Here is a 22,950-nt window from a genome sequence, read left to right as displayed (position 1 = left end):
TGCATAGACCTCTCAAAGGTGACAGAAAACTGGCTTATCATTTGGGGGAGAAGGGGAATATTACCATGTAAATTTAGCCTTATACCACACATCCAAACAAATGGATCTAAGTTTGAAACTATTAAGAAGCATTAGAAAATAATAATTAATATGATTTCAGGGTGAGGAAGGCTTTTCTTGGCATGACCAGAGGCAGAAACCAGAAAAGAATCAATAGACTCAATCATGTGAAAATTTAAAATGTCTAAATGTCAAAAAGAATATTGAAAAGAAAATTAAAGTGTAAACAACCTGAGGGTTGTGATAGGTAGAACAAAACATTAACATAATTAACGTAGGCAAACTATTAAGATGTATAAGAGAAAGGAGGTGATCTAAGTGTAAATGTGTTAAAATTCCCCCAAAACCCACCAAAATGAACTAAAATAACCAAAAATAGGAGAAAAGTTTATTTGCACCAAAACCAAAGTCCCAACTTTATACTACATAAACTTTAAGTAAATGCAAGAAGTTAATACACATAAATAAAGACACCACAATGGTTCTTTTCTAATCCTTGGCACCACCCTAGATAGATCGTGCCAGACACTCAAAGCAGGATCAACTGAAATTAATGGCAATAGAAAAACTGGTAGCTTTCACCATAAGTCATCTGGTATCACAAGGTTAGCTACATCTCCCTTGTCAATTAAGTTATGAGACTTGACCTCCCAGGAAGAAGGAACAATCTCTATAGCTCCTTCAGCACTTAGCTTATGTCTTTGTACATAACCAATCAAAAAATATTCGTTGAATGAAATTATGAAGTTGCACCATGCCCCTCCTCCATTCCTATGCCACACAGAAATCCTGGTTCTGGGTTCCTAGAAGTTCCCATGAGCAAGATTTAGTTAAATGTAAGACACTCAGAAGGGAAATTACATTCACTTTTCTTCTGGGAAATCAGCTGCTGCACTGTCCAGGGCCAACCCCCTTCCTTGCCTAACATTTCTAAAAGCCACTGAACAGAGTTCCAGCTCCCCTGCCCCTCTCCAGCACCCTCTTCCGTTTTCACTGCAACCCTTGCCCCTGTCCTTCAACATTCCTAGAACGTTCTCAATAGCCCCAGAAGTCAGCAATACTGGAGTATATTGTTTTCATTCTGTTCCCGTCAGTGAGATTTCACTTAATGTAAGACACTCAGAAGGAAAATCCGTTCACTTTTCTTCTGAGAAATCAGCTGCTGCATTTTCCAGGCCCAAATTCCTTGCCTAACGTTTTTGTAAAAATCAGTTCACGATTTCACTAAAATAAAGCCACATCTTAGGCAGCCAGGCATACATTTTCATGTCAACATATAAGGTTCCCTTTTTTTCCCACTTTTATAAAAGGGACGGTTCTTTTTTCACCCTTTCATGAGATCTTAACAACTTGAGTTTTTACATTTTTTTAAAATTGCAAATTCTTTAAAGAGGGGTAAAATATGCTGTCGTGGTTTCAATGAACTTAAGCAGCTCAATAGTGCTCCCTGGTGTCCATAAACAGAAACACAGACTGCTTTAGCTACTAGGGCTACATTTAACCTACGAAATGAGGTAGGAATAAGTGTCTCATCAAGATGAAACTCTCCCACCAACTCGAAAAGTATGGAATGCTCATTTGAATTAGCAGTGCAAGCCATCCAATCATGGCAAGGACCAAAAAGTAGGAGACTACATAGCTATTCATTTTAATAAGTTACATGGGAAGGAATGTCCAACTCAAACATTAGTTTTCTTTCAAGCCCCCAAATGTGGTAAGCTTTGCCGGGGGAGGGGGTCTAAAACTTTTCTTAACTAACCATGCATCTTCTCAAGACCAATACTATCTGCTGGCCATTTCTGGGGTGGCCTTCGTATTCATTCATTACAAAAACATTTCTTGGTTGCTCTATGTGCTAGCACTGCCCTTACATGTTGGGGATTCAATGTAGAACACACAGACAAAAATCTCCACCTCTAAGAGCTCCTATTTTAGTAAGGAGGGAGAAGATAAACAAATACATTTTAAAAAATGCTATTTCTGAAAACACATAAAAGGATAGGTGGGAAGCCTCTCGAAGGTTATAGCATTTTAGCGAGATCTGAATGGTTGCTCTGTAAAGAAGCCACGTGTAGAAAGTGTCCAGGAAGAGTACGCAGACTTGGATTCTATTCTCTACTAACAGAAAGTCATCGGATAGTTTTGAGCTGTCCAATGACATGTTCTCATATAATTTTTAATATTTTTTCTTATTGATTTTTTTTAGAGAGAGGAAAGGAGAGAGAGAGAGAAACATTGATGAGAGAGAACATTGGCTGGCTGCCTCCTGCATGTCCCCCACTGGGGATTGGGCCCACAACCTGGGCATGTGCCCTGATGGGGAATCAAACCAGTGACTCCTTGTTGCATGGGTTGATGCTCAACCACTGAGCCACACTGGCAGGGCTCATATACATTTTTAAAAGATGGCTCTGACTGGTGAAGTTTAAGACTGGGTGGCAGAGAGGAGGTGTCAGGCAACTGCGAAAGCAGGGAGACCGTTAGAAGGCGACTGGAGACATCCAAGCAAGAGGTTGCTAACTTGGATTAGGTAGCTGGTGGTGAAGGCAAAAGTGAAGAGAAGCGGATGGATTCAGAACACATCTCAGAAACAAGCCAATGGGGTTTGTTGACGAATTAGAAATTGGTGGGAGGGACAGAATCAATCATGACTCCTTAGGCCTGGGCAATTGGTGAATAAGAATACCAATAACTAAGATAGAGACGTCTGGGTAGAAAATTCATCTGAGCATGAGGAAAGAAGTGAGAAATCAAAAGTTCTGTTGGGTTGTCTATTAGACGCTCTATAGGACACGTTTTAAAAAGTGGTGGGTACATGAGTCTGGAACTCGGAGAAGGGATTAGGATTAGGATACATATTTGAGAATCCTTAGCATATAGGTAATATGTACAGCCATGAGACTGGTAGAGATCACCTGGGCAGTGAGGGCAGATAATGAAGAAGAAGGAAGAGAGGAGCCTGGGGGACTGCAGAGCAGGAGAGGGGTGGGCAGGTAAGGGGAGGTGCACCAACAAAAGTAGATGGAGCTACTTCCTTCCTTCTGCTGACTTTGGGCTACATTGGCCTTCTTTCCCTAGTTCTTTAAAATGTAATGTTAGGCCCGGCTGGTGTGGCTCAGTGGACTGAGCATTGTCCTCTGGACTGAGAGGTCCCAGTTCAATTCCAGGTCAGGGCGCATGTCTGAGTTGTAGGCTCGATCCCCAGTTGGGGGCACGGGAAGCCACCAATAGATGTCTCTCTCAAATTGATGTTTCTATCTCTCTCCCTAAAAAAATCAATAAATACATATTTTAAAAAAATAAAATGTAATGTTAGGTTATTTATTTGAGATTTTTCTTGTTTCTTGAGATGATGACATAAACTTCCCTCTTTTTTTTTTTTAATCCTCACCCAAGGACATTTTTGCCTGTGTCTTCAGATAGAGTGGGAGGGAGACAGGGAGGAAGAGAGAAACATTGATGTGAGAGACACATCGATTAGTTGCCACCCATACGACCCCAACCAGGGCCAGGGACAAACTGTAACCGAGGCATGTGCCCTTGGTGGGAACCGAACCCGGGACTCTCCAGTCTGCAGGCCGATGCTCTAACCGCTGAGCCAAACCTGCCAGGGCTAAACTTCCCTCTTCTTACTGCTTTTGCTATATTCCAAAACTTTTGCTATGTCATATTGTCAATTCTCATTTATCTCTATGTGCATTTTTTCTTCTTTGATCCAGTCCTTCTTTAGTAGCATGTTATTTAATCTTCACATATTTGTGGTTTTTCAGGCTTTCTTTTCTTTTCTTTTTTTTGATTGATTTCCAATTTCAAAGCACTGTGGTCAGAGAATATGCTTGGTCTGATTTCAATCTTCTTAAATTTGTTGAGGCTAGTTTTGTGTCCCAACATGTTGTCTAACCTTCACAGTGTTCCGGGTGCATGGAGAATGTATAATCTGGCATTCTGGGATGAAAGGCTCTGTGGATATTGACTATGTCTATTTGGTCAACTCTGTCATTTAAGGTCAATATTTCCTTACTGATTTTCTGTTTAGATTATCTATCCATAGTTGTCAATGGAGTTTTCAGGTCCCCTTTATAACTGTGTTTTTGCCAGTTTTTCCCTTTAGTTCTGTTATTAGTTGCTCTATACATTTTTGTGCTCCCCAATTGGGTACATAAATATTGATACATAATGTCTTCTTGATGCATTATTGCCTTTATCATTATAAAGTGTCCATTTTTATCTCTTATTGCCTTTTTAATCTTGAAATCTATTTTGTCAGATACAAGTGTGGTTACACCTGCTTTTCTCTGGATGCCATCTGCTTGGAGAATCATTTTCCACCCTTTCACTTTGAGCCTATATTTGTCCTTCCAGCTGAGATGTGTCTCCTGAAGGCAGCATATGGTGTGGTTTTGTGTTTTGATCCAATCTGCTACTCTGTGCTCTTCAATAGGTCATTAGACAAAGATGATGTGGACTTCTGGTCAAGAAGGCGGCGTAAGTAAATGTGGTATCGCTTCCTCCCACAACCACATCAAAATGACAACTAAACTACAGAACAACCATCATTCAGAACTGCGAGAAATCGAGCTTAATGGAAATCCTACAACTACGGAATTAAAGCAGCAGCCACATGGATACTGGTAGGAGGGCGGAGGCAGGCGGGATGGTCCCACACCCACATGTGGCAGATAAAAATCAGGAGGACACCTCGGCTGGGAAGGTCCTTCCTGAGGACTGAGGGGTCCCCGCCACACCAGGTGCCCCGCTCAGGGTTCCAGTGCCAGGAAGAGAATCCCCATAACTTCTGGCTGGAAAACCAGCAGGAACTGAGGCTGAGGGAGGCTGAGGCTGAGGGAGGCTGAGGCTGCGGGAGCCCCAGGCAGCTCCTCTTAAAGGGCCCACGCACAGACTTACTCAGACTCACTCCTTCTGGGCTCCAGCATTGGGGAGGTAGCTTGAAAGGCACCAGAGACATATGGGGAAGAACTGAGTTGTTTGGCATCGGGGCAAAGGCTGAAGAGGCAGCTTTCTCCTAGACAGACATGCTGGTGGAGGCCATTGTTCCTTTGGTGAGCCCTTCCCCAGGGCAGCAGACGGCCGCCACATCTGTGACTCCAGCAACCTGGCTCTCACTGTCTGCCCTGTGATGGTGATTCCCTGAGGCCCTTCCCACCCAACTTTTGGGCCCACCCAGGCTGTTTCTAATGGCTTTACCATAGGATTGTCTTGTCTTGGATCTTGCTTCAGATTTTCCTAAAATCTCTCAAACAAGTAGCACCTGGTCTCAGTGAGCCCCATACCTCTCACTAAGTGGCCCCAGGCCTGGCACTAGAAGCAGCCAGCCTTGGTTCACAACTTGGTTTTGCCTGGGCACCTCCAAGCCCAGCACAAGAAGCAGCCATCTGCAGATCACTTTGTAGCTTATGCCAGTAGCCCCAGGTAGTACACGGGCAGTGGCTGACCTTGCCCCAGAGCCAGCACACCCAGCAGACAGCTTCAGACCACATTAAAATACCACCACTCAACCACCTCCACAAGTGACACACTCAAGGAGTGGACTCAGTGGGTACCAGAGCCCTGATAAAGTAAGTCTTGCTCTGTGTGGTGGGCCCCTGCTGATCCTCCAAGAGAGTCAGTGGGCACAACCAGTCCTTGCAGCTGATCAGCCTGAGTAAATCCCTCCCATTGACATGCCAACAACAGTCAAGACTCAATTACATCAGAAGGGTGTACAGTCCACACTAGGGGTGCACTTTGAGGGCCCAGCTGAGGTAATCAGGGAGGCTGTGCCACTGGATCCTACAGGACACCTACAATAGGCCACCCTACAAAGCCTAGGAGACATAACAACTCTACCTAATACATAGAAACAAACACAGGGAAAACAGCTAAAAATGAGGAGACAAAGACACATGTCCCAAATGAAAGAACAGAACAAAATTCCAGGAAAGGAACTAAGCAAAATGGAGATAAGCAATCAATCAGATGCAGAGTTCAAAACACTGGTTATAAGGATGCTCAAGGAACTTAGTGAGAATATCAACAACATAAAAAAGGACCAGTCAGAAATGAAGGATACACTAACTGAAATAAAGAATAATTTACAGTGCCTGACCAGTTTGGCACAGTGATAGAGCATCAGCCCACTGATCAATGAGTCATGGGTTTGACTCTGGCCAAAGGCATGTACCTCAGTTGCGGTTCATCCTCAGCCCCAGTAGGGGTCGTGTGGCACAACACAACCAGTTGATGTGTCTCTCTCACATAGATGTTTCTCTCTCTCTCTCCCTCTATCTGAAGATAAGTGGAAAAATATCCTTGAGTGGGGATTAAAAAATAATAATAATAATTTACATGGAATCAATAGTAGAGTAGGTAAAGCCAAGAAGCAAACCATTGATTTGGAATATAAGGAAACAACAACAAAAAACCCACCAATCAAACAGCAAAAAGAAAAAAGAATTTAAAAAAAATGAGGATAGTGTAAGGAGCCTCTGTAACAACTTCAAGCATATCAATATTTGTATCGTGAGGGTGCCAGGAGAAGAGAGAGAGAAAGAAATTAAAAACCTATTTGAAAAAATAATGACAGAAAACTTCCCTAACTTGGTGAAGGAACCAGACATTCAAGTCCAGTAAACACAGAAAGTGCCAAATAAGATGAACCGAAAGAGGTCCGTATCATCATCAAAATGCCAAAGGTTAAAGACAAAGAGAGAATCTTAAAAGCCACAAGAGAAAAGCAGTTAGTTACCTACAAAGGCGCTCTCATAAGACTGTTAGCTGATTTCTCAAAAGAAACTTTGCAGGCCAGAAAGGAGTTGATCAGCCTGAGTAAATGGGGAGTAAACTGAGGAGTTTTGACTTTGGGTGGTAAATACACAATGCAGTATACAGAGGAAGCAATATACAATTGTACACTTGAGCCCTTGCTGGTGTGGCTCAGTTGGCTGGAGCATCGTCCCATCACCAAAAGGTTGTGGGTTCAATTCCCGGTTAGGATACATACGCAGGTTGTGGGTTTGATTCCCGGTTGGGGTGCATACAGGCGGCAACCAATCGATATTTCTTTCTCATATCTGTCCATCTCTCTCTTTCTCCCTCCTCCTTCCTCGCTCTTTAAAATCAATAAAAACTTATCCTCAGGTGAGGATTAAAAACAAATCAACAACAACAAAATAAGAAATAAAATTGTATACGTGAAACTTATATAATTTTATTAACCAATATTACCCCAATAGATACTATTAAATTTTTTTTTAAGTAGCTGGAGCTAGCCACGAAGACTTAGCAGGAATGGCCAGAAAGGTAGGAGGAACCAACAGCCAAGATAAAAGGACGGAATGTCAAACATTGCTCTAGCAAAAAAACCGGTAAGAACGAAATTGGCCCGCGGACTCTACCAGATAGAGACCCTCTCAAAAAACAGTGCCGGCAAATGCTTCCAGATTGAACCCAGTTAAGGGAGAACAGGAGGTTAAGGACATGGAGCCTACACAATAGACACTTCTTTCTGTAAAGCGGAGCTGAGAGAAGACAAAGTAACTGGAGAGAATATGGGATCAAAGGAAGTGTGTTTATTTTTCTTTGTTTTCATTAAAAAGGAAGATATTATGACAGGCTTTGCAGTGTTGAGACCAGTTCTATATTGGGGGGAAGTGACAATTAGGCAAGAAGAGATGGGATCCAATGCACCAGTCTGGCGGGGGGAGGTGTCATCCTAGGCTGGGGACGAGAGAAAAGACAAAATACATGGTTCTGCATGCAGGCGGCAGTGGGAGATCTGGGAGTGGCCGGTCCTCACCTGATCACTTCCAATTTCTCAGTGAAATAAAAAACAAGAAGCTAATGTTCTGAGTGTTGGCTCAGAGTGTTGGGGGCGGGGGTGGGATATCACAGATTTCAGGAGAGACAAGAAAGTGAGTGGATCTGCTAGGGACTAGAGTGGAACTGCCAATCATTTCCCCCCGAGAGAAACCTTAAGGCACTTGCAACAGAATCACAATTAAATATGTTGCTGAGAAAGAAACAGTAATGGGAAAAAATTCTCCTTAAGTATGAAATAGTTTAAATAGTTCAACTATCCAGAAGGACTTTAACCAACGCTCATGTACACACTACCCAAGATTTAACCCACGATAACATTTTGTTTCAGATATCTTTGTAAGAAATAAAACAGTCACCGGTGCAGACCCTTAACACCCCTCTCCAACTTCATGTCCTTCTTATAGTTTGTTATATAATATAATGATAAAAATGAATAGGCCTGTCCACAGCTCCATGGTGACTTCGTTCATCCAAATGCCTTTATTTCAGATTACCTGTTATCTGGGTTGTCAAGCAGGTGACCACGGGAAGGGCAGAAGACAAAGCCCGAATGCTGACACTGTAGTTGGTACCGGGACGCAGGTCCAAGCACGTCTCAGGAGCCTGGCTGCTGGTAGTGATATTAAAGTTGATTTCCTGGGAAAATTCCTTCTGATACCATCTCTGGCCCTGAATGTGGAGCTAAAACACAAAAAAGTTCACTAGGTGAATCACTAGTTCAAAAGGCCGAGATCCTTGCATTTCTCATGAACTCTCTTGCTCTCGATTCTAAAGTTTCTTCAAAAAGTAAACCAAAGAACGTATGCATATAAGCATCACCGATGGACACGGACATCGATGCTGCGAGGGGGGCAAGAATGGGAGAAAGGGGTCAATGGGGGGAAAAGGAGAAAACATCTGTAACAAAAATTAATTAAAAATTTAAAAAGTAAAGTACAACAGTAAGTAAATATTAGAATTGCAATACCACAAATATTGTAGTTACAATATTATCAGTATGAGAAATATATATTTTATATCAAAATGTACAAAGGGTCGAGGGCCCAATACTGGCAACTTTCTTTTTCTCGTTCTCACACATACGATGCACAGGCCCCATGTGAAAGTCTACTGGCGGAATTTTAGGAGCAAGGCCAAAGAACATTTTCCTAGAAAGAAAATTAAGAATCTGAAGTAAGGCTTCTCCAAAGCAGGACGTGAATTAGGATCCTCTTAGCTGGTCTGGTGAAATCCGGGAAGAGTTTTTCTCCTCTGCCTGCCCTCTTCTGACATTCCCTACACTTTCCTGTAACATCCAGTACCTGGGCCAATAGATTACACATGCTCTTCCCACTCAATTCCTTTTCATAACAGCTCATCCCATGGTCTATCCTTTTCCTACTGACAACCACATCTAGCTTCAAAATTCCCCCTGGACACTCTAGGTAACACATTCAGACCCTTGTCAGGGACACTGGTGTGGAGAGACACACACATGCAAAAGCCTTTGGATTCCTCCACAGATCCTGCCTGAACATCAACTCTGCACACACGCACACACACAAACAACCTCTCCTGGTTTTCTCAACAATCTCCAAGATCTCTGCAGTAAAAAAAATGCAGCAGAAGTGCCCATTTTATTGCTTCTGATTATAACTGTACTATAATTCTTCTATTGATAGTGGCAGCTATATAAGTAGATTTTTTTTAAACCTCCCACACAACACAAACACCCACAAACAGAGTAACTTTCAGTAACTTACTAAATACATTTCCTCTCTACCAGCTGTCTTCATATTTCTCCATCTCAAGCAGGTTTCATTAAATATTGAAATGTTGCTGATGGTCTGTTTAACTGAAGGGAGAAGAGAATGAGAAATCAATGGACGAGCTATACAAAAATACGACCTTTTCCAAGGATAAGCATTTACATAGGATGATTTCAGCAGTATTTTAATTTACAAGTGAGTGGTAGTAGTATACTTTTATATTTATGTAAACTCAGTCCTAATGAAAGATATAAGATTACAAAATGCCCGATCAGATGATCCCTATTAAAAATTATTTAGCCTGGCTGGTGTGGCTCAGTGGATTGAGTGTTATCCCATGACAATTCTGGTTCGATTCCTAGTCAAGGCACATGCCTGGGTTGTGGGCTCAATTCCCAGTAGGGGGCGTGCAGGAGGCAGCCAATCGATGTTTCTAACATCAATGTTTCTATCTTTCCCTTCCTCTCTCTCTCTAAAAAAAAAGAAGAAAACATATTGAATAAATAAATAAATTATTTAAATCTATTCACTGCAAACTCCCTTGGTTTACTTAAGTTAAAACGGCAACTCACTGTACCAACCTTGGACAATGTCACTTATACAAATAAACATCAGTTTGCAATTCTAAGCTGAAGACAATATTTCAGCCCAGAATCGAGAATCTCTGGGTGAGGGACTGAACATGCCTATCTCAAGCAGTTGGGCTTTTCGAGACGGAAAGGGGGAGGGGTGTTCTTGCTTTGGGCTTCCTCATCTCTTACAGTCAAAGTATTTGTTGGCCTCTGCTCTGTTTCATGGTAATCAATCCAAAAGTTAGTTCAGATTGGGTACAGTGTAATGTAGAGGTACCCCCCACCAGCTTTTAAAAATAAAGACTATTTTCAAAACTCTGATATCAGAAGTTCACCGCCTTCCATAATGATCCCTGTCCCTACAATGGAAATAATGGCGCAGACTTGCTGAGAAGGTTCCTAGGAACACTGATCATTGAGAAGTGATCAAGACAACTCCCAAAGCGCCTGAAAGAAGAAAGGCTCCTGGGAGCCACACCTTTATTGTGTAAGCCCCTGGCCCGACAGGTTCCTACAAATGAAGCCAATTGGTCGACCTGAGAGTTCTTTATGGATTGGCAGCTTTGCCCAGAGGAAACCTGTTCCACAGGTCACACAGAGTAAGTAAGAAAGTAGAGATGACAGGATAACAACCTCACTCCTGGGTTTAGAACATGGTTTTAGAGATAAATAGCAGTCGTCCAAGGAACCTCACACTGATGAAGTTTACAAAAATAAAGTAACGATGATACTATTTAAACAGTTCCAGACCATACAAAAAGGTGGAAAGTTCCCCAGTTCGTTCACTATGACTGGATAATCACATGCCCAAACTGTACAAGGCACAACCAATCACTAAACACACTATGCCAAACTCACTTATTAATATAAATACAAAAATCCAAAATAAAACATTAGCAAATAGAAGTCAGAAGTACATTCAAAGAACAATACATGCTGATCAAGGGAGATTTATTCTGGGAATACAGAGATGACCATTCTTGGGAAAGCTATTAATAGATTAAAAGAGAAAAAACATATGGTTATTTTTATAATTATAGTGATTAATACATTTAATATATATTCCTGACTAAAAATCTTAGTAAACTAGGATTTAATTTGATGAAAACTTCTTAATTTAAAAGAATGTTTATGAGAAACCACCCTGCTTATAAAACATACTTGGTAAAACAATGCAGCAGTTTCTAGTAAAGTTAAAAACAAAACAAGGATGCATGGTCTCTTAGCTATTACTTAGCATTAGTCAGAAGACTCCAGACAGTCAGGAAAAGGCAAGAGAAAAATGAGCTACAAATACCATCAAGAAAGAGAACTAATAATGCAACTGCCAGTAAATCTAAGAGAATCAACTGAAAAACATACAAAATTGTTTGAAAATAGAAAAACAAATATAAATAATAGAAGTTTCATAAAGTGCACCCAAACACAAAACAGAAAAACTAACAGTTTTCTACATAGCTGCAAGAACAAGTATGATAAGCTGAATAATGGCCCTCAAAGATGTCCACATCCTGGTCCCTGGAATCTGTAGTCATGCCACATCACATGGCAAAAGGACTTTGTGATTAAGTTACGAGATTATCCTGGATGAGCCAGATGAGCCCAATGTAGTGACAAGCATCCTTATAAAAGGAAGACAAGGAAACCAGGGTTAGAAAGAGATTTGAGGATAAAAGCAGAAGTTAAACTGATGACCTACAAAGATGGAGAATGGGCCATGGCCGGTTTGGCTCAGCGGTAGAGCATCGGCCCTTGGACCAATGAGTCACAGGTTCGATTCCAGTCAAGGGCATGTACCTTGGTTGTGGTTCATCCCCAGCCCTGGTTGGGGTCATGCAGGAGGAAACCAGTCGATGTGTCCTTCTCACATAGATGTGTCCCTCCCTCTCACATAGATGTTTCTCTCTCTCTCTCCCCCTTCTCTCCCTCCCTCCCATTCTAGCTGAAGACAAATGGACAAATATCCTCAGGTGAGGATAACGATTTTTAAAAATGGAGAATGGGACCACCAGCCAGGGAATGCAGGCAGCCTCTAGAAACTGGAAAGGGCAAAAAACAGGTTCTCCCTTCAAGCCCCCCAAATTAACACAGGCCTCCTGACACCTTGATCTTAACCCAGTGAAACTGATTCAGACTTCTGACCTCCAGAAGATATTAAATTTGTGTTGCTTTAAGCCACTAAATTTGTACTAGTTTGTCACAGAAGCAATCAGAAAGTTAAATACCAGATAAAAGACAACAGAAAAATTAAAAGATCCCTAATCCCAGGAGAAGACATCATGAACAAATTGCATCATGAACAAACTTCCAGTATCTTGGAATAAATCTGACTAGAAATGTCCAAGATTTACAGGAAGATTTAAAAAAAATTTTTTTTTTCTCTAAAGGACATTTAAAAAACTACATAAATGAATAGGAAGATTCCCAGGTGAAAAGACAACAGTTCTCCACCAATTAATCTACAAATGGAATGTACTTCCAATGGTGATTCTGCTGGGCCTTCTTTCAATGTGATCACTTGACTCATCCATCCAATGAATATTTAGAAAGTTCCCAGTAGGTGCCAGGCATGCTCAGTTTAGGGGCTGAAGATAAAGTGACGAATAAAGTCACTGCACCTAATGGAATGCATTCTAGAGAGAAAGGCAGAAAAGAAACAAAAACAAATTAAAATATAATCTTGTGTGCTGGTAAAGACTACGAAGAAAAGCATCACAATAGGCGGGGGAGGCCCTTGGTGGAGGTGACGCGGGAACAGAGACCTGAAGGATGTGAGTGAGCCACCAAGAATGGAGAAACAAGGGTCACACGGAGGGCTCCAGATGTAGGAATCAGCTTGGCACACGCAACCAACAGAAAGCAATGACTGCTGAATCCCGCTGGGGGAATTTATGAGACTAGCAAGGGGGGAGACTGAAATAAAAATATTGAAAGAGGACATAACCAGGTATCAATACCTATTATAAAGCTATAAGGTTGTTTCTCAACCTTTTTTTCATTATAGCCCCACAAGGAGTCTTTTTTTAAACAGTTTTTCTGTGATATTAAATTTTTATAGAGGGTAAGAAATTAGGGGGGAAATGTCTTTAAATTGTGTGTGTGTGTGTGTGTGTGTGTGTGTGTGTTTTATGTACTATGTGTATAATATGCTTCATATAAAAAATAATAATTTTCCCCTCAATAACCAATTTTTGGCACTTTGTGGGTGAGTTTTGCCCCCTAGGGATATCACCCCCATTAAAAATGCTACAGTAATTAAACAGTTTCTAACTAGCAAAGGAATAAACAAAATAAATAGATCAATGGAACAGAATAGGACCCAGAAATCAATCTATCTATGCATGGGAATTTATAAACAGTGGAATTTCAAATCAGTGGAAAATAAATTGAGTTGGGAAATAGTTACCCCTAGAAATCAGCTAATATTAGACTCCCACACTGTGTCACATCTACACACGTAATGTTACAGTCGTGGAAGGTCTGCAATTCCTTCTGCTCACAGGAAGCGTCTCACTGGTTAAATTCACTTCCATCTTGGTCAGATGTGACTCTCACTCTAGGTTCCCTTCCCTCCATTCAAGGGCGTATAGCTTGAACCACAGGTCCGAGGAATTTACAGGGAGAAAAGGATCCCAATAGAGGATAGCTCCGCCCAAGTCCCCTCCGATCTCGCTCTCTGATCCTCTGCTATGGAAAGTACATGCCCTGTCTCTCATACAGATATTCCTTCTCTTGTTCACTCTGCCTTCTCTCTTTCTCCACCCAGAAGACCAATCTAATCTGGAACCCTGAGGTTGCAAAAACAGACCTGCAAGAATGCCTCACAGAAGAGAAAATGTGGCTCTTCATTCATCAGATTCTTTGTAACTTTGTTTCTGTCATGAATGCCAGCAAGCAACTCTGGGCAAAACCAAGCATTACTTCTCTATACTCCCTTTGTACCTAGCAAATACCCCAATTACATTGTATGCATTGTGTTACTGTTGATCCTGGCCTATGGCCTTACCGACTGACAGCTCCTTGAGGGGAGAGACTATGTCTTGTTTACCTTTGTATTCCTAGTGTCCAGGACAGTGGCAAGAACAGCATCCCTGATCGTTTAAATGTAAACAAGCAGCCATAAGGGAAAGGCTAAATAACTGATATCATATTAATCCAATGGGATAGAGGTCCTCTGAATAAGACATGGTTTCTGCGCTTGCTATGTATTTCATCTAGGAGAGTAGTTACACCCTGTATCAGTATAACAAAAATACAAGGGAGTGCATAACAAATGCCATAAGGTAGAATTAAGTAATAGTTAACACTTGATAGCTGTTTGTTGTGTGTTAGGTATTGTGCTGGTTCTCCATAACACATTGAGTCTCCCAAGAAACCATGCCATAGGTATTGTTAGTCCCATTTTTACAGTTAAGACAATTTATGTACAAACACATGAACTAACTTGCCCAAAGTCACAGAGAGAGTACAAAACAGACCTGAAATTTGAATTTAGATACCATGATTCCAAAGTAAGTATGCTAAATGATGACCGGTACTTCCTCCTGAAAGTGAGTATGGGAATTCAGAAAGGAGGAAAGTTGCTTTCAGTCGAGTGGAAGAAGAGACAAAGGGAATATAGAAACTGAAGAAAAGGGAGGGATCTCATGTGGAATAAACAGCATGAGCAAAGATATGGAGGTGGAAAAGTTAGCATTTAAGAACTTATTATAGATTAGCCCTGGCTGGTGTGGCTCAGTTTGTTGGGCATCGTCCTGTGCACCAAAAGGTCGCCAGTTCAATTCCTGGTCAGGGCACATGCCTGGGTTTTGGGCTCGATCCCCAGCAGGGGCGTGCAGGAGGCAGCCTATTGATGCTGCACTCTCACATCAGTGTTCCTCTCTCTCTTCCTCTCCTTTCCTCTCTAAAAATCAATAAAGATATATTTTTTATAGAATTTATTATAGATTAGAGTTCCAATTTGATTGAGAATGGTGGCCCCTTCAATCCAAATCTCTCCACACAACCTCCACAATATTCATCAGATCCACAGGAAGAGCTAGTAAAATAACATAAAACCAACACTGTCATCATAACTGGAAGATAGAGAATACTACAAACTTTAAATTATTTTTCAGTAGAAAAATAAATACCAAATTCGAACAAAGCTCTTTCTGAGTCTCTCACATCTCATCGTGGGTGTGGGGGGTTCTAGCAGGTCTGTGTGAAAGACTCCAGAGGGAGAGAGACACCTCCATCCCAGAAAGAGAAAGTCTACCTTACTGTGAAAGTACTGCAAAGAGACCTGCTATGTCAGAGTAGTGAGGACAGGCAAAGGAGGCAAAGTCTACGAGACTCTGGAGAGTGGTATGAGTGAGACACTGCTTCTGGGAAACAAGAAGATGAAAAGGAAGGACTGGGTGTCCTTGGGAGTCTGAGTGGTGACAGGAAAAAAGAAGCCAAAGAAAATAAAAGATCCTACAAGGCAAAAGAGATCCCAGAATAGAAGAATACACAATTAATTCATCCCCACCCTCACCAAAAAAAAAAATCCTTTAAAGAAGCTGCACTTCATTCAATGACAGAAGAGGGCACTCTTAACCTAGAAATCTTATTAATCCTCTTCCATTACCAATTCTGTCTAGAGAATTACTAGACGTTCAAAAGAATAAGATTTTAAAAAGTATAATCAAAATATATCAGCTGGTGAAAAACTCCACATTGAGAGAGAGAGAGAGAGAGAGAGAGAGAGAGAGAGAAGGAAGGAAGGAAGGAAGGAAGGAAGGAAGGAAGGAAGGAAGGAAGGAAGGAAGGAAGGAAGGAAGGAAGGAAGGAGAAGGAAGGAAGGAAGGAAGGAAGGAAGGAAGGAAGGAAGGAAGGAAGGAAGGAAGGAAGGAAGGAAGGAAGGAAGGAAGGAAGGAAGGAAGGAAGGAAGGAAAGGAAGGAAGGAAGGAAGGAAGGAAGAAGGAAAGAAGAAAGAAAGAAAGAAAGAAAGAAAGAAAAGAAGAAAAGAAAGAAAAGAAAGAAAGAAAGAAAGAAAGAAAACCACCACCACCCAGCTGGTGTGGCTCAGGGGTCGAGTGTCAACCCATGCACCAAGAGGTTCAATTCCCAGTCAGGGTACAAACCTAGGTTTGGCCTCAGTCCCCTGGGATGGGGGGTGTGTGTGTATGCAGGAGGCAGTCAATCGAAGTTGATGTTTCTATTTCTCTCTCCCTCTCCCTTCCTCTCTCTATAAAATCAATAAAAAACAGTTTTAAAAACAACCACAAACTGGAAAAAATTATATCTCAATAAATAAATAAATATTCCCAAATAAGCCTCAAGGGTATGAAGAAAACCCCTTGAGTGAAAAATTCAAAAACTAAGAAAAGAAATGGACAGCCCTGGCCGGTTTGGCTCAGCGGTTAGAGCGTCGGCCTGCAGTCTGGAGAGACCGGGGTTCGGTTCCCGCTAAGGGCACTTATCTCGGTTGTAGTTTGTCCCCGGACCTGGTTGGTTGTGCGGGTGGCAGCCACTCAGTGTGTCCCTTTCACATCGATGTTTCTCTCTCTCTCTCTCTTCTTCTCTCTCCCTCCCACTCTATCTGAACACAAAATGGAAAAAATGTCCTTGGGTGAGGATAAAAAAAAAGAAAAGAAAAGAAATGGACAAAAAGCAGGGAGGAAAAGAAACAGAAGTGACTAAATTCAGGAAAGAAACAAAAGGAAAAGACAAATTCATATCAGAAATTAAGTAAAAATGTCATGGCGCTCAAAAAAGGATAGATTAGAATAAAAAATTAATAAGGAGCATTGAAGAAATATAGGAAAACAAAAAGAATTAAAATGAGCCCTGGACAGTGTGGCTCAATTGGCTGGCGTGCCATTTGGTGCACCAAGGGATGGCAGGTGTCATTCCTGGTCAGGGCACATATTCAGGTTGTGGGTTCCATCCCCGGTCGGGGCATGTGCAGGAGGCAGCTGATGAATGTTTCTCCCTCACATCAATGTCTCTCTCCCTGTCTCTCAAAAATCAATTTAAAAAAAGAATCAACATGAGATTAAAAAGAAGTAAAAACGTTTAAAAAGTGGTTGAAATGGAATACAAAGATCCAACATATGTATAAAGTCTCTAAAGAAGAAAAACATTGAAACAGTTAACATTTAAAACTACAATTCAAGATAATTTTACAAAAATTAGAAATATAAATACTGAAAGGGCCTACCAGATACCTGAGAAACCTCACCCAGAACAAGCAAGCCAAGTAAAACTTACATTTTAAAGATAAAGAAAAATCTTCAGCGTCTCCACTCAAAGAAATAAAATCCAAAGGCAAAAAAAAATATTAGGCTGCATCAGACTTCTCAAATGCTAAATAAAAAGCAGGTAATAATAGAACTGAATCTTAAGGAAATTCAAATCAAGAAAGTGTGAACCAAGATTGTTATATCCGTGTCAAGGTCACAGAGAAGTTTGAAACCTGCAAGAACTCATCCAAAAGATTACTAGGGGAACTTCAACAGAAAAACTGATGGTGACTATCTGATATACCAAATTGTAGATTTAAGACAAAATAAAGGTGAAACAAGGTAAAAGGAACAAAATATAAATGGTATGTGTTCTGATAAAGTAAAAATAAAGCAATTAAACATTGGGAGGAGAAGAGGTAGGAAAATAGAATAGATCAATTTGACTATTACATAGTCAGTAAATGAAAAGTTAAGCATATCATGAAAACCTGACAAACCAAATGGTGAAAAGTTATATAAGAAAACGAGAGACAGCCCGGTTAGTGTGGCTTAGTGGATTGAGTGTCGTCCTGTGGACTGAGAGGTCCCAGTTCAATTCCTGATCAGGGCACATGACCGGGTTTCAGGCTCGATCCCCAGTGAGGGCATGCAGGAGGCAACCAATAGATGTTTCTCTTTTACATCGAGGTTTCTCTCTCTCCCTTCCTCTCTCTCTAAAAAATTCAATAAAAACATTTTAAAAAGAGCCCTGGCCAGTTTGGTTCAGCGGTTAGAGCGTCGGCCTGCGGTCGTGAGAGACCCGGGTTCGGTTCCCGCTAGGGGCGCGTACCTCGGTTGCAGTTTGTCCCCGGCCCTGGTTGGTCGTGCGGGTGGCAGCCACTCGATGTGTTCCTTTCACATCGATGTTTCTCTCTCTCTCTCTCTGTTCCTCTCTCTCCCTCCCACTCTACCTGAACAAAAAATGGAAAAATGTCCTCGGGTGAGGATAAAAAAACAAAACAAAAAAAACCAAAACATTTAAAAAAGAAAAGAAAATGGGAGACAGAGCATTTAAAAAAGGTACAAAGGTAACCATTAGAAAAAAAATATATAAAACCTTCCTATGAATGAATAAATATATAAATAAATCAGCAAAGAAAACACATCATATAAAGAAATACAGAAAATACAACATAATACATATAGTATAATAAAATAATAGGACAGAGTTGAGTCCAAACATATCAGTCTTATCAATAATTGTAAATGGATTTAACTTATTAAAAATATTATATTAACAAATAAATTAATGACTCAGAGCAGGAGTCAGCAAATTTTTTTCACAGAGGGTCAGTTAGTGAATATTTTAGGCTTTCTGAGCCAGCAGCTACTCAACTCTGCCTTTGTAGCATAAAAGCAGTCACTGACAATAGGTAAATAAATGGTTTGGCTGTGTTTCAATAAAACTTTATTGTAAAAACAGGCTACAGAACAGATTCGGTCCGCAGGCCATAGTTCACTAAATTCCAATGTAGAAGAAGGGGGGAATAGATCTAATTAATTAAACAAAATCTTGGCTTCTAAAAACTACATGATAATAGACGAACCACTAGCTAAATTAATCTAAAAAATGAAAGAAAATACAAAAAAAAAAAGGGAGAAATAATCATCGAAACAAAAGAAAATTGAAAAAGTTAAATGAAACTATTTTGCAGACCATTATGCACATAATTTCAAAAACATAGATGAAATGGGTAAGTCCTAATACAGTTTACTCAAATTGACCCCATTAAACATAAAAATCTTAAACAGGCCAATTTCCAAAGAAAAAAATTGAGAAAGTTATCAAGGAGCAACTACAGAAAATCCCAGTGCCTAGACTCTTTCAGAGGGGAATTCTACCAGAATGAGACCAGTGAGTAATAATAAATAAATTGTAATAATAAAGGGCACCTTACAAATAATGAAGGAAACCTTTCACATTCTTTTTATGAAGCAAGGAAAATACTAAAGACTAAACCTGATAAAGGTAGTACAAAGAAAGAGAGAAAACTATAAACAAATGTCACTTATGAATATTGATACAAAAATACTCTAAAGAAAATATTATGGAACAGAATCCAACACCATATAATAATAGAGCATGACCAAGTAGGATTTATTTGGGCGGGGGCAGAAGAATGAGAGAACAAGTGAGAGAGAGAAAAATTTGAAATTATATCAAATTAAAAAGTTATAAGGAAATAAAATTAAAAAGAACATCTTGTAGTTAGCTTTCCTTGGCATTGTATTAAAAGAATAGTTAAGACTAAGATGTAAGTGATCTTTTCTCTCATTTCAACCTGAAAAATAGCCCGTCTTGGAGCCTCTGTGTGCACCTGATTAGAATATGGGGGTCCTGAAAAAAATGAGATGAACCAGTTGTCTCCAAGCCGTTTATCACCCCTTTAGTGCTGGGCTCCAACTCAAAATAACATTCATCTTTATTTACCCCATGGGTATGGTCCTACCTAGTTGGATCTACAATGTCATTATCTTTCTTCTTTTTTTTTTTAATTTAAAAAAATTTACTCTCCCCTTTTTGGGCATATTACAAATAATTGGATATTCATGCAACATATATGCCAATTTCTGGCTTGCCAACTGCAAATATAACTTTCTCAGTCTAATGGTTTATAAGAGAAGCAGGCAGACTTCAGACATAATTCCTCCACCACGGCACAGTTATAATAATCATTTTGTGGGGAAATATCAGAAGCAAGTTAAATTAAGTGTGGTCTTTATTACTTTTTGTTTGGACTGCAATTCTGTAAACAGGAATCAGTTATGGGGGGAGTGTTACAAGGTCACTATACATCTCAAATGATGAATGCTGTTCAAAACCACCTTCACAGGGCTTTCGACCAGGGAATAATAGTGAGAAGAATGCTCTGTCCCCTCTTCTTGTGATTCTTTTCCAACTTACCAAATGTAACTAATGCAAGCACTCCTCTGCTAAAGAGAACAGAAAAACACACATTCTCTTATCCATAAATAATATGGTTTTGAAACCTCTAATTAGGAGCAGCCTAGATAAGGTAGCTATTGTCAGAAAATGACTACAAATCAACTATTTTGAAATCAAAGCTACTATTTTTATAACTGCTCTATAAATAGTGGGATCACTTTGTTATCTTTTAGTTGTCCTTGACGTACATGTTGCAAACAGACTTAGAGGAACAAGAAAATACAAGAGCGATTTTCAATCGGTGTGTCACAAGAATTTTTAAATCATTCAATACCTGACTTAGTCAGGGGCACTAACCTCTTTTTCCTGAGATTGTCAAATTTAAAAATGACAACAGCCAACACAACAATAGCCATCTGGTGTGAATAAATCAAAATTATACTTTATTTTTTTATTTTTTGTCAGGTCAGCAAAAAGGATATTTTTTGGTGTGCTGCAGAATTTTAGTAATTAGTGTATGTGTGCCATTAGTGTATGAGATGAAAAAGGTTGAAAATCGCTGGGATGTAACACTGTTCAAAGTTGGGGTTTTTGCTGTTATTTGGTTTCTTTCTTTCTTTTTTTAAATATGTTTTATTGATTTTTTTTTTTTAGAGCGAGAGGAAGAGAGAGAAATAGAAACATCTATGTGACAGAAAAACATAGATGAGCTGCCTCCTACATGCCCCCTACTGGGAATAGAGCCTAAAATCCAGGCAAGTGCTCTGACCAGGAATTGAACCAGGACCTCAGTCCATGGGACAATGCTCAAGCCACTGAGCCACACCGGCTGGGCTGATATTTTCTTCCTTAAGGCACATTTTGTATCTGGTTACAACTACCATAAAATTTTCAGGCAAAAAGCATGTGATCATGTATGGAGAAGAATTTGAGGGGCTCGATCACCCATTCATCCATGCAAAGCAGATTCACACAATGCCCTTGGCTCAGCTCCCTAGGCTTAGCCTTCTATACAGAGGCGGGCAGCCTTTTTCTTGGGCACAGGTCCTTGTTATTCAACTGGCAACACAGAACAACTGCTCCCTGACTAATTAGGGTAAGATCAGTCTCCAAGTCAGTGACACCAAACATTCATCAAATCTGAGTTCAGAGAAACAATAGTTAGGAAACGCATCTTGAGATGTGGATTCCAGTCATTCCTCCAAATAATCTGAAATAAGCCAGTCCTGGGGGGTGGGAGCAGAGGAGGCGGTCAATGAGGGAAAAGTGAGGAATAGCTATAATACTTTCACCAATAAAAATTTTTAAAAATTAAAACCCTAATCCTAGACCTGAATCAAGTCAAATCAGCAGAACACAAGGCATCTGGCCTTGTCTAACCCATAGTAAACTGAGATGTTCTGCATTACAAAATCCATGTTGAGGGGCAATAAAAGTAATAGCCTCATAAAATCCTCCTAAAACACTGTTCATACATTTTCTATTTATGACACCCTGTGGAATCAGAAATTTCTATCTGATCTTGGTTGTTGAAAAATTTTTACTTCTCTCCCCAAAAAACATGGCTTTGTAGTAAAGTTATGGACAGTGTAATGGCTCCCTTTCCAACTAGATGGATTGAAAACATAAACTTAAATTTGTGAGCCACTAATGAACAAGAAAATAGGTCAAAGGATATGAATTATTCTTAACCTTATTTCTATTATCTTTTTTATGTTCCTGACTTTATTTTTACTCTTCTTTAGCTTACATAGCTAACTTATTTTCTTTTATGTGCCCATGCAGGTCACTTAAAAGTCGTTCTTAGAAATAAAGAAAGGATATAAATAAATACTCTTTTGATTTTTTTAAATCTATATTTAATATTAATGTAATAAATCACAATGGAAAAGATCAATAGATTTGCCTGCACAGAAATCTAAAGCTTTTATATGTCAAAATATCATAAACAAAATTAAAAGAAACTATAAAACAGGAGCAATGTTCGACACAAATAATTTGATACAAATATTAGCTAAGGTCTAAGTGGTTAAGAGCAGTACTGCTCAAAATGTGGACTGGCAGCATCAACAGGGCCTGGGAGCCTGCTAGAAATGAACATTTGGAATCCTCACTCCAGACCTACTGAATCAGAACTTCTAAGATGTAGCCCATGAACCTGTGTGGTTGTTTTTTAATTTTTTTTTTCTTTATTAATTTTTAGAGAGAGAAGAAGGGAGAAGAGGGGGGGGAGAGAGAGAGAGAGAGAGAGATTGATAAGAGAGAACCATCAATGGGCTGCCTCCTGCATGCCCCCCAATAGGGATCGGACCCACAACCTAGGCATGTGCCTCTTGGTGCATGGGTCTCTGCTCAACCACTGAGCCACACCAGCCAGGCAAATCCTGTGTTTTCATAAGCTCTCCAGGTGATTCTTAGGTTCGCTAAAGTTTGAGAACATTAGGGAGAGATTTTTAGAGAGCATTTTGGGGAGCTGGACATTAGCAGACAACACTAGATTCGCTGCCCCAAATTCTGTTCTTCTTCATCTTGTTTGGATAGAGAGAACTGTGAAAAGACTGAAGCCATGGTTTGTCTACAGGCTCAGGGGTCTCCCCAATACCACAGGCTCTCAA

At 40.2% G+C, this 22,950-nt stretch overlaps 1 protein-coding gene across 6 annotated transcripts in view; it reads right to left on the bottom strand.

Moving 5' to 3' along the window:
- SUSD1 (sushi domain containing 1) overlaps positions 1 to 22,950 on the bottom strand; it is a 147,511-nt gene that overhangs the window by 23,524 nt on the left and 101,037 nt on the right. For all 6 annotated transcript variants that reach the window (XM_036261796.1, XM_036261798.1, XM_036261801.1 and 3 more), the window contains 2 exons: positions 9,621 to 9,712; positions 8,373 to 8,559 (listed from right to left, as the gene is read on the bottom strand). In XM_036261796.1, coding sequence (XP_036117689.1) covers positions 8,373 to 8,559; positions 9,621 to 9,712 — 279 coding nt within the window. The remainder of the gene's footprint in view (positions 1 to 8,372; positions 8,560 to 9,620; positions 9,713 to 22,950) is intronic.

The sequence above is a fragment of the Molossus molossus genome, unplaced genomic scaffold (assembly GCF_014108415.1).
Source record: "Molossus molossus isolate mMolMol1 unplaced genomic scaffold, mMolMol1.p scaffold_m16_p_14, whole genome shotgun sequence".
In the NCBI taxonomy this organism is placed as follows: domain Eukaryota; kingdom Metazoa; phylum Chordata; class Mammalia; order Chiroptera; family Molossidae; genus Molossus; species Molossus molossus.
Note: the sequence above shows the minus strand (reverse complement) of the source record. Positions and strands in the feature narration are given on the sequence as shown.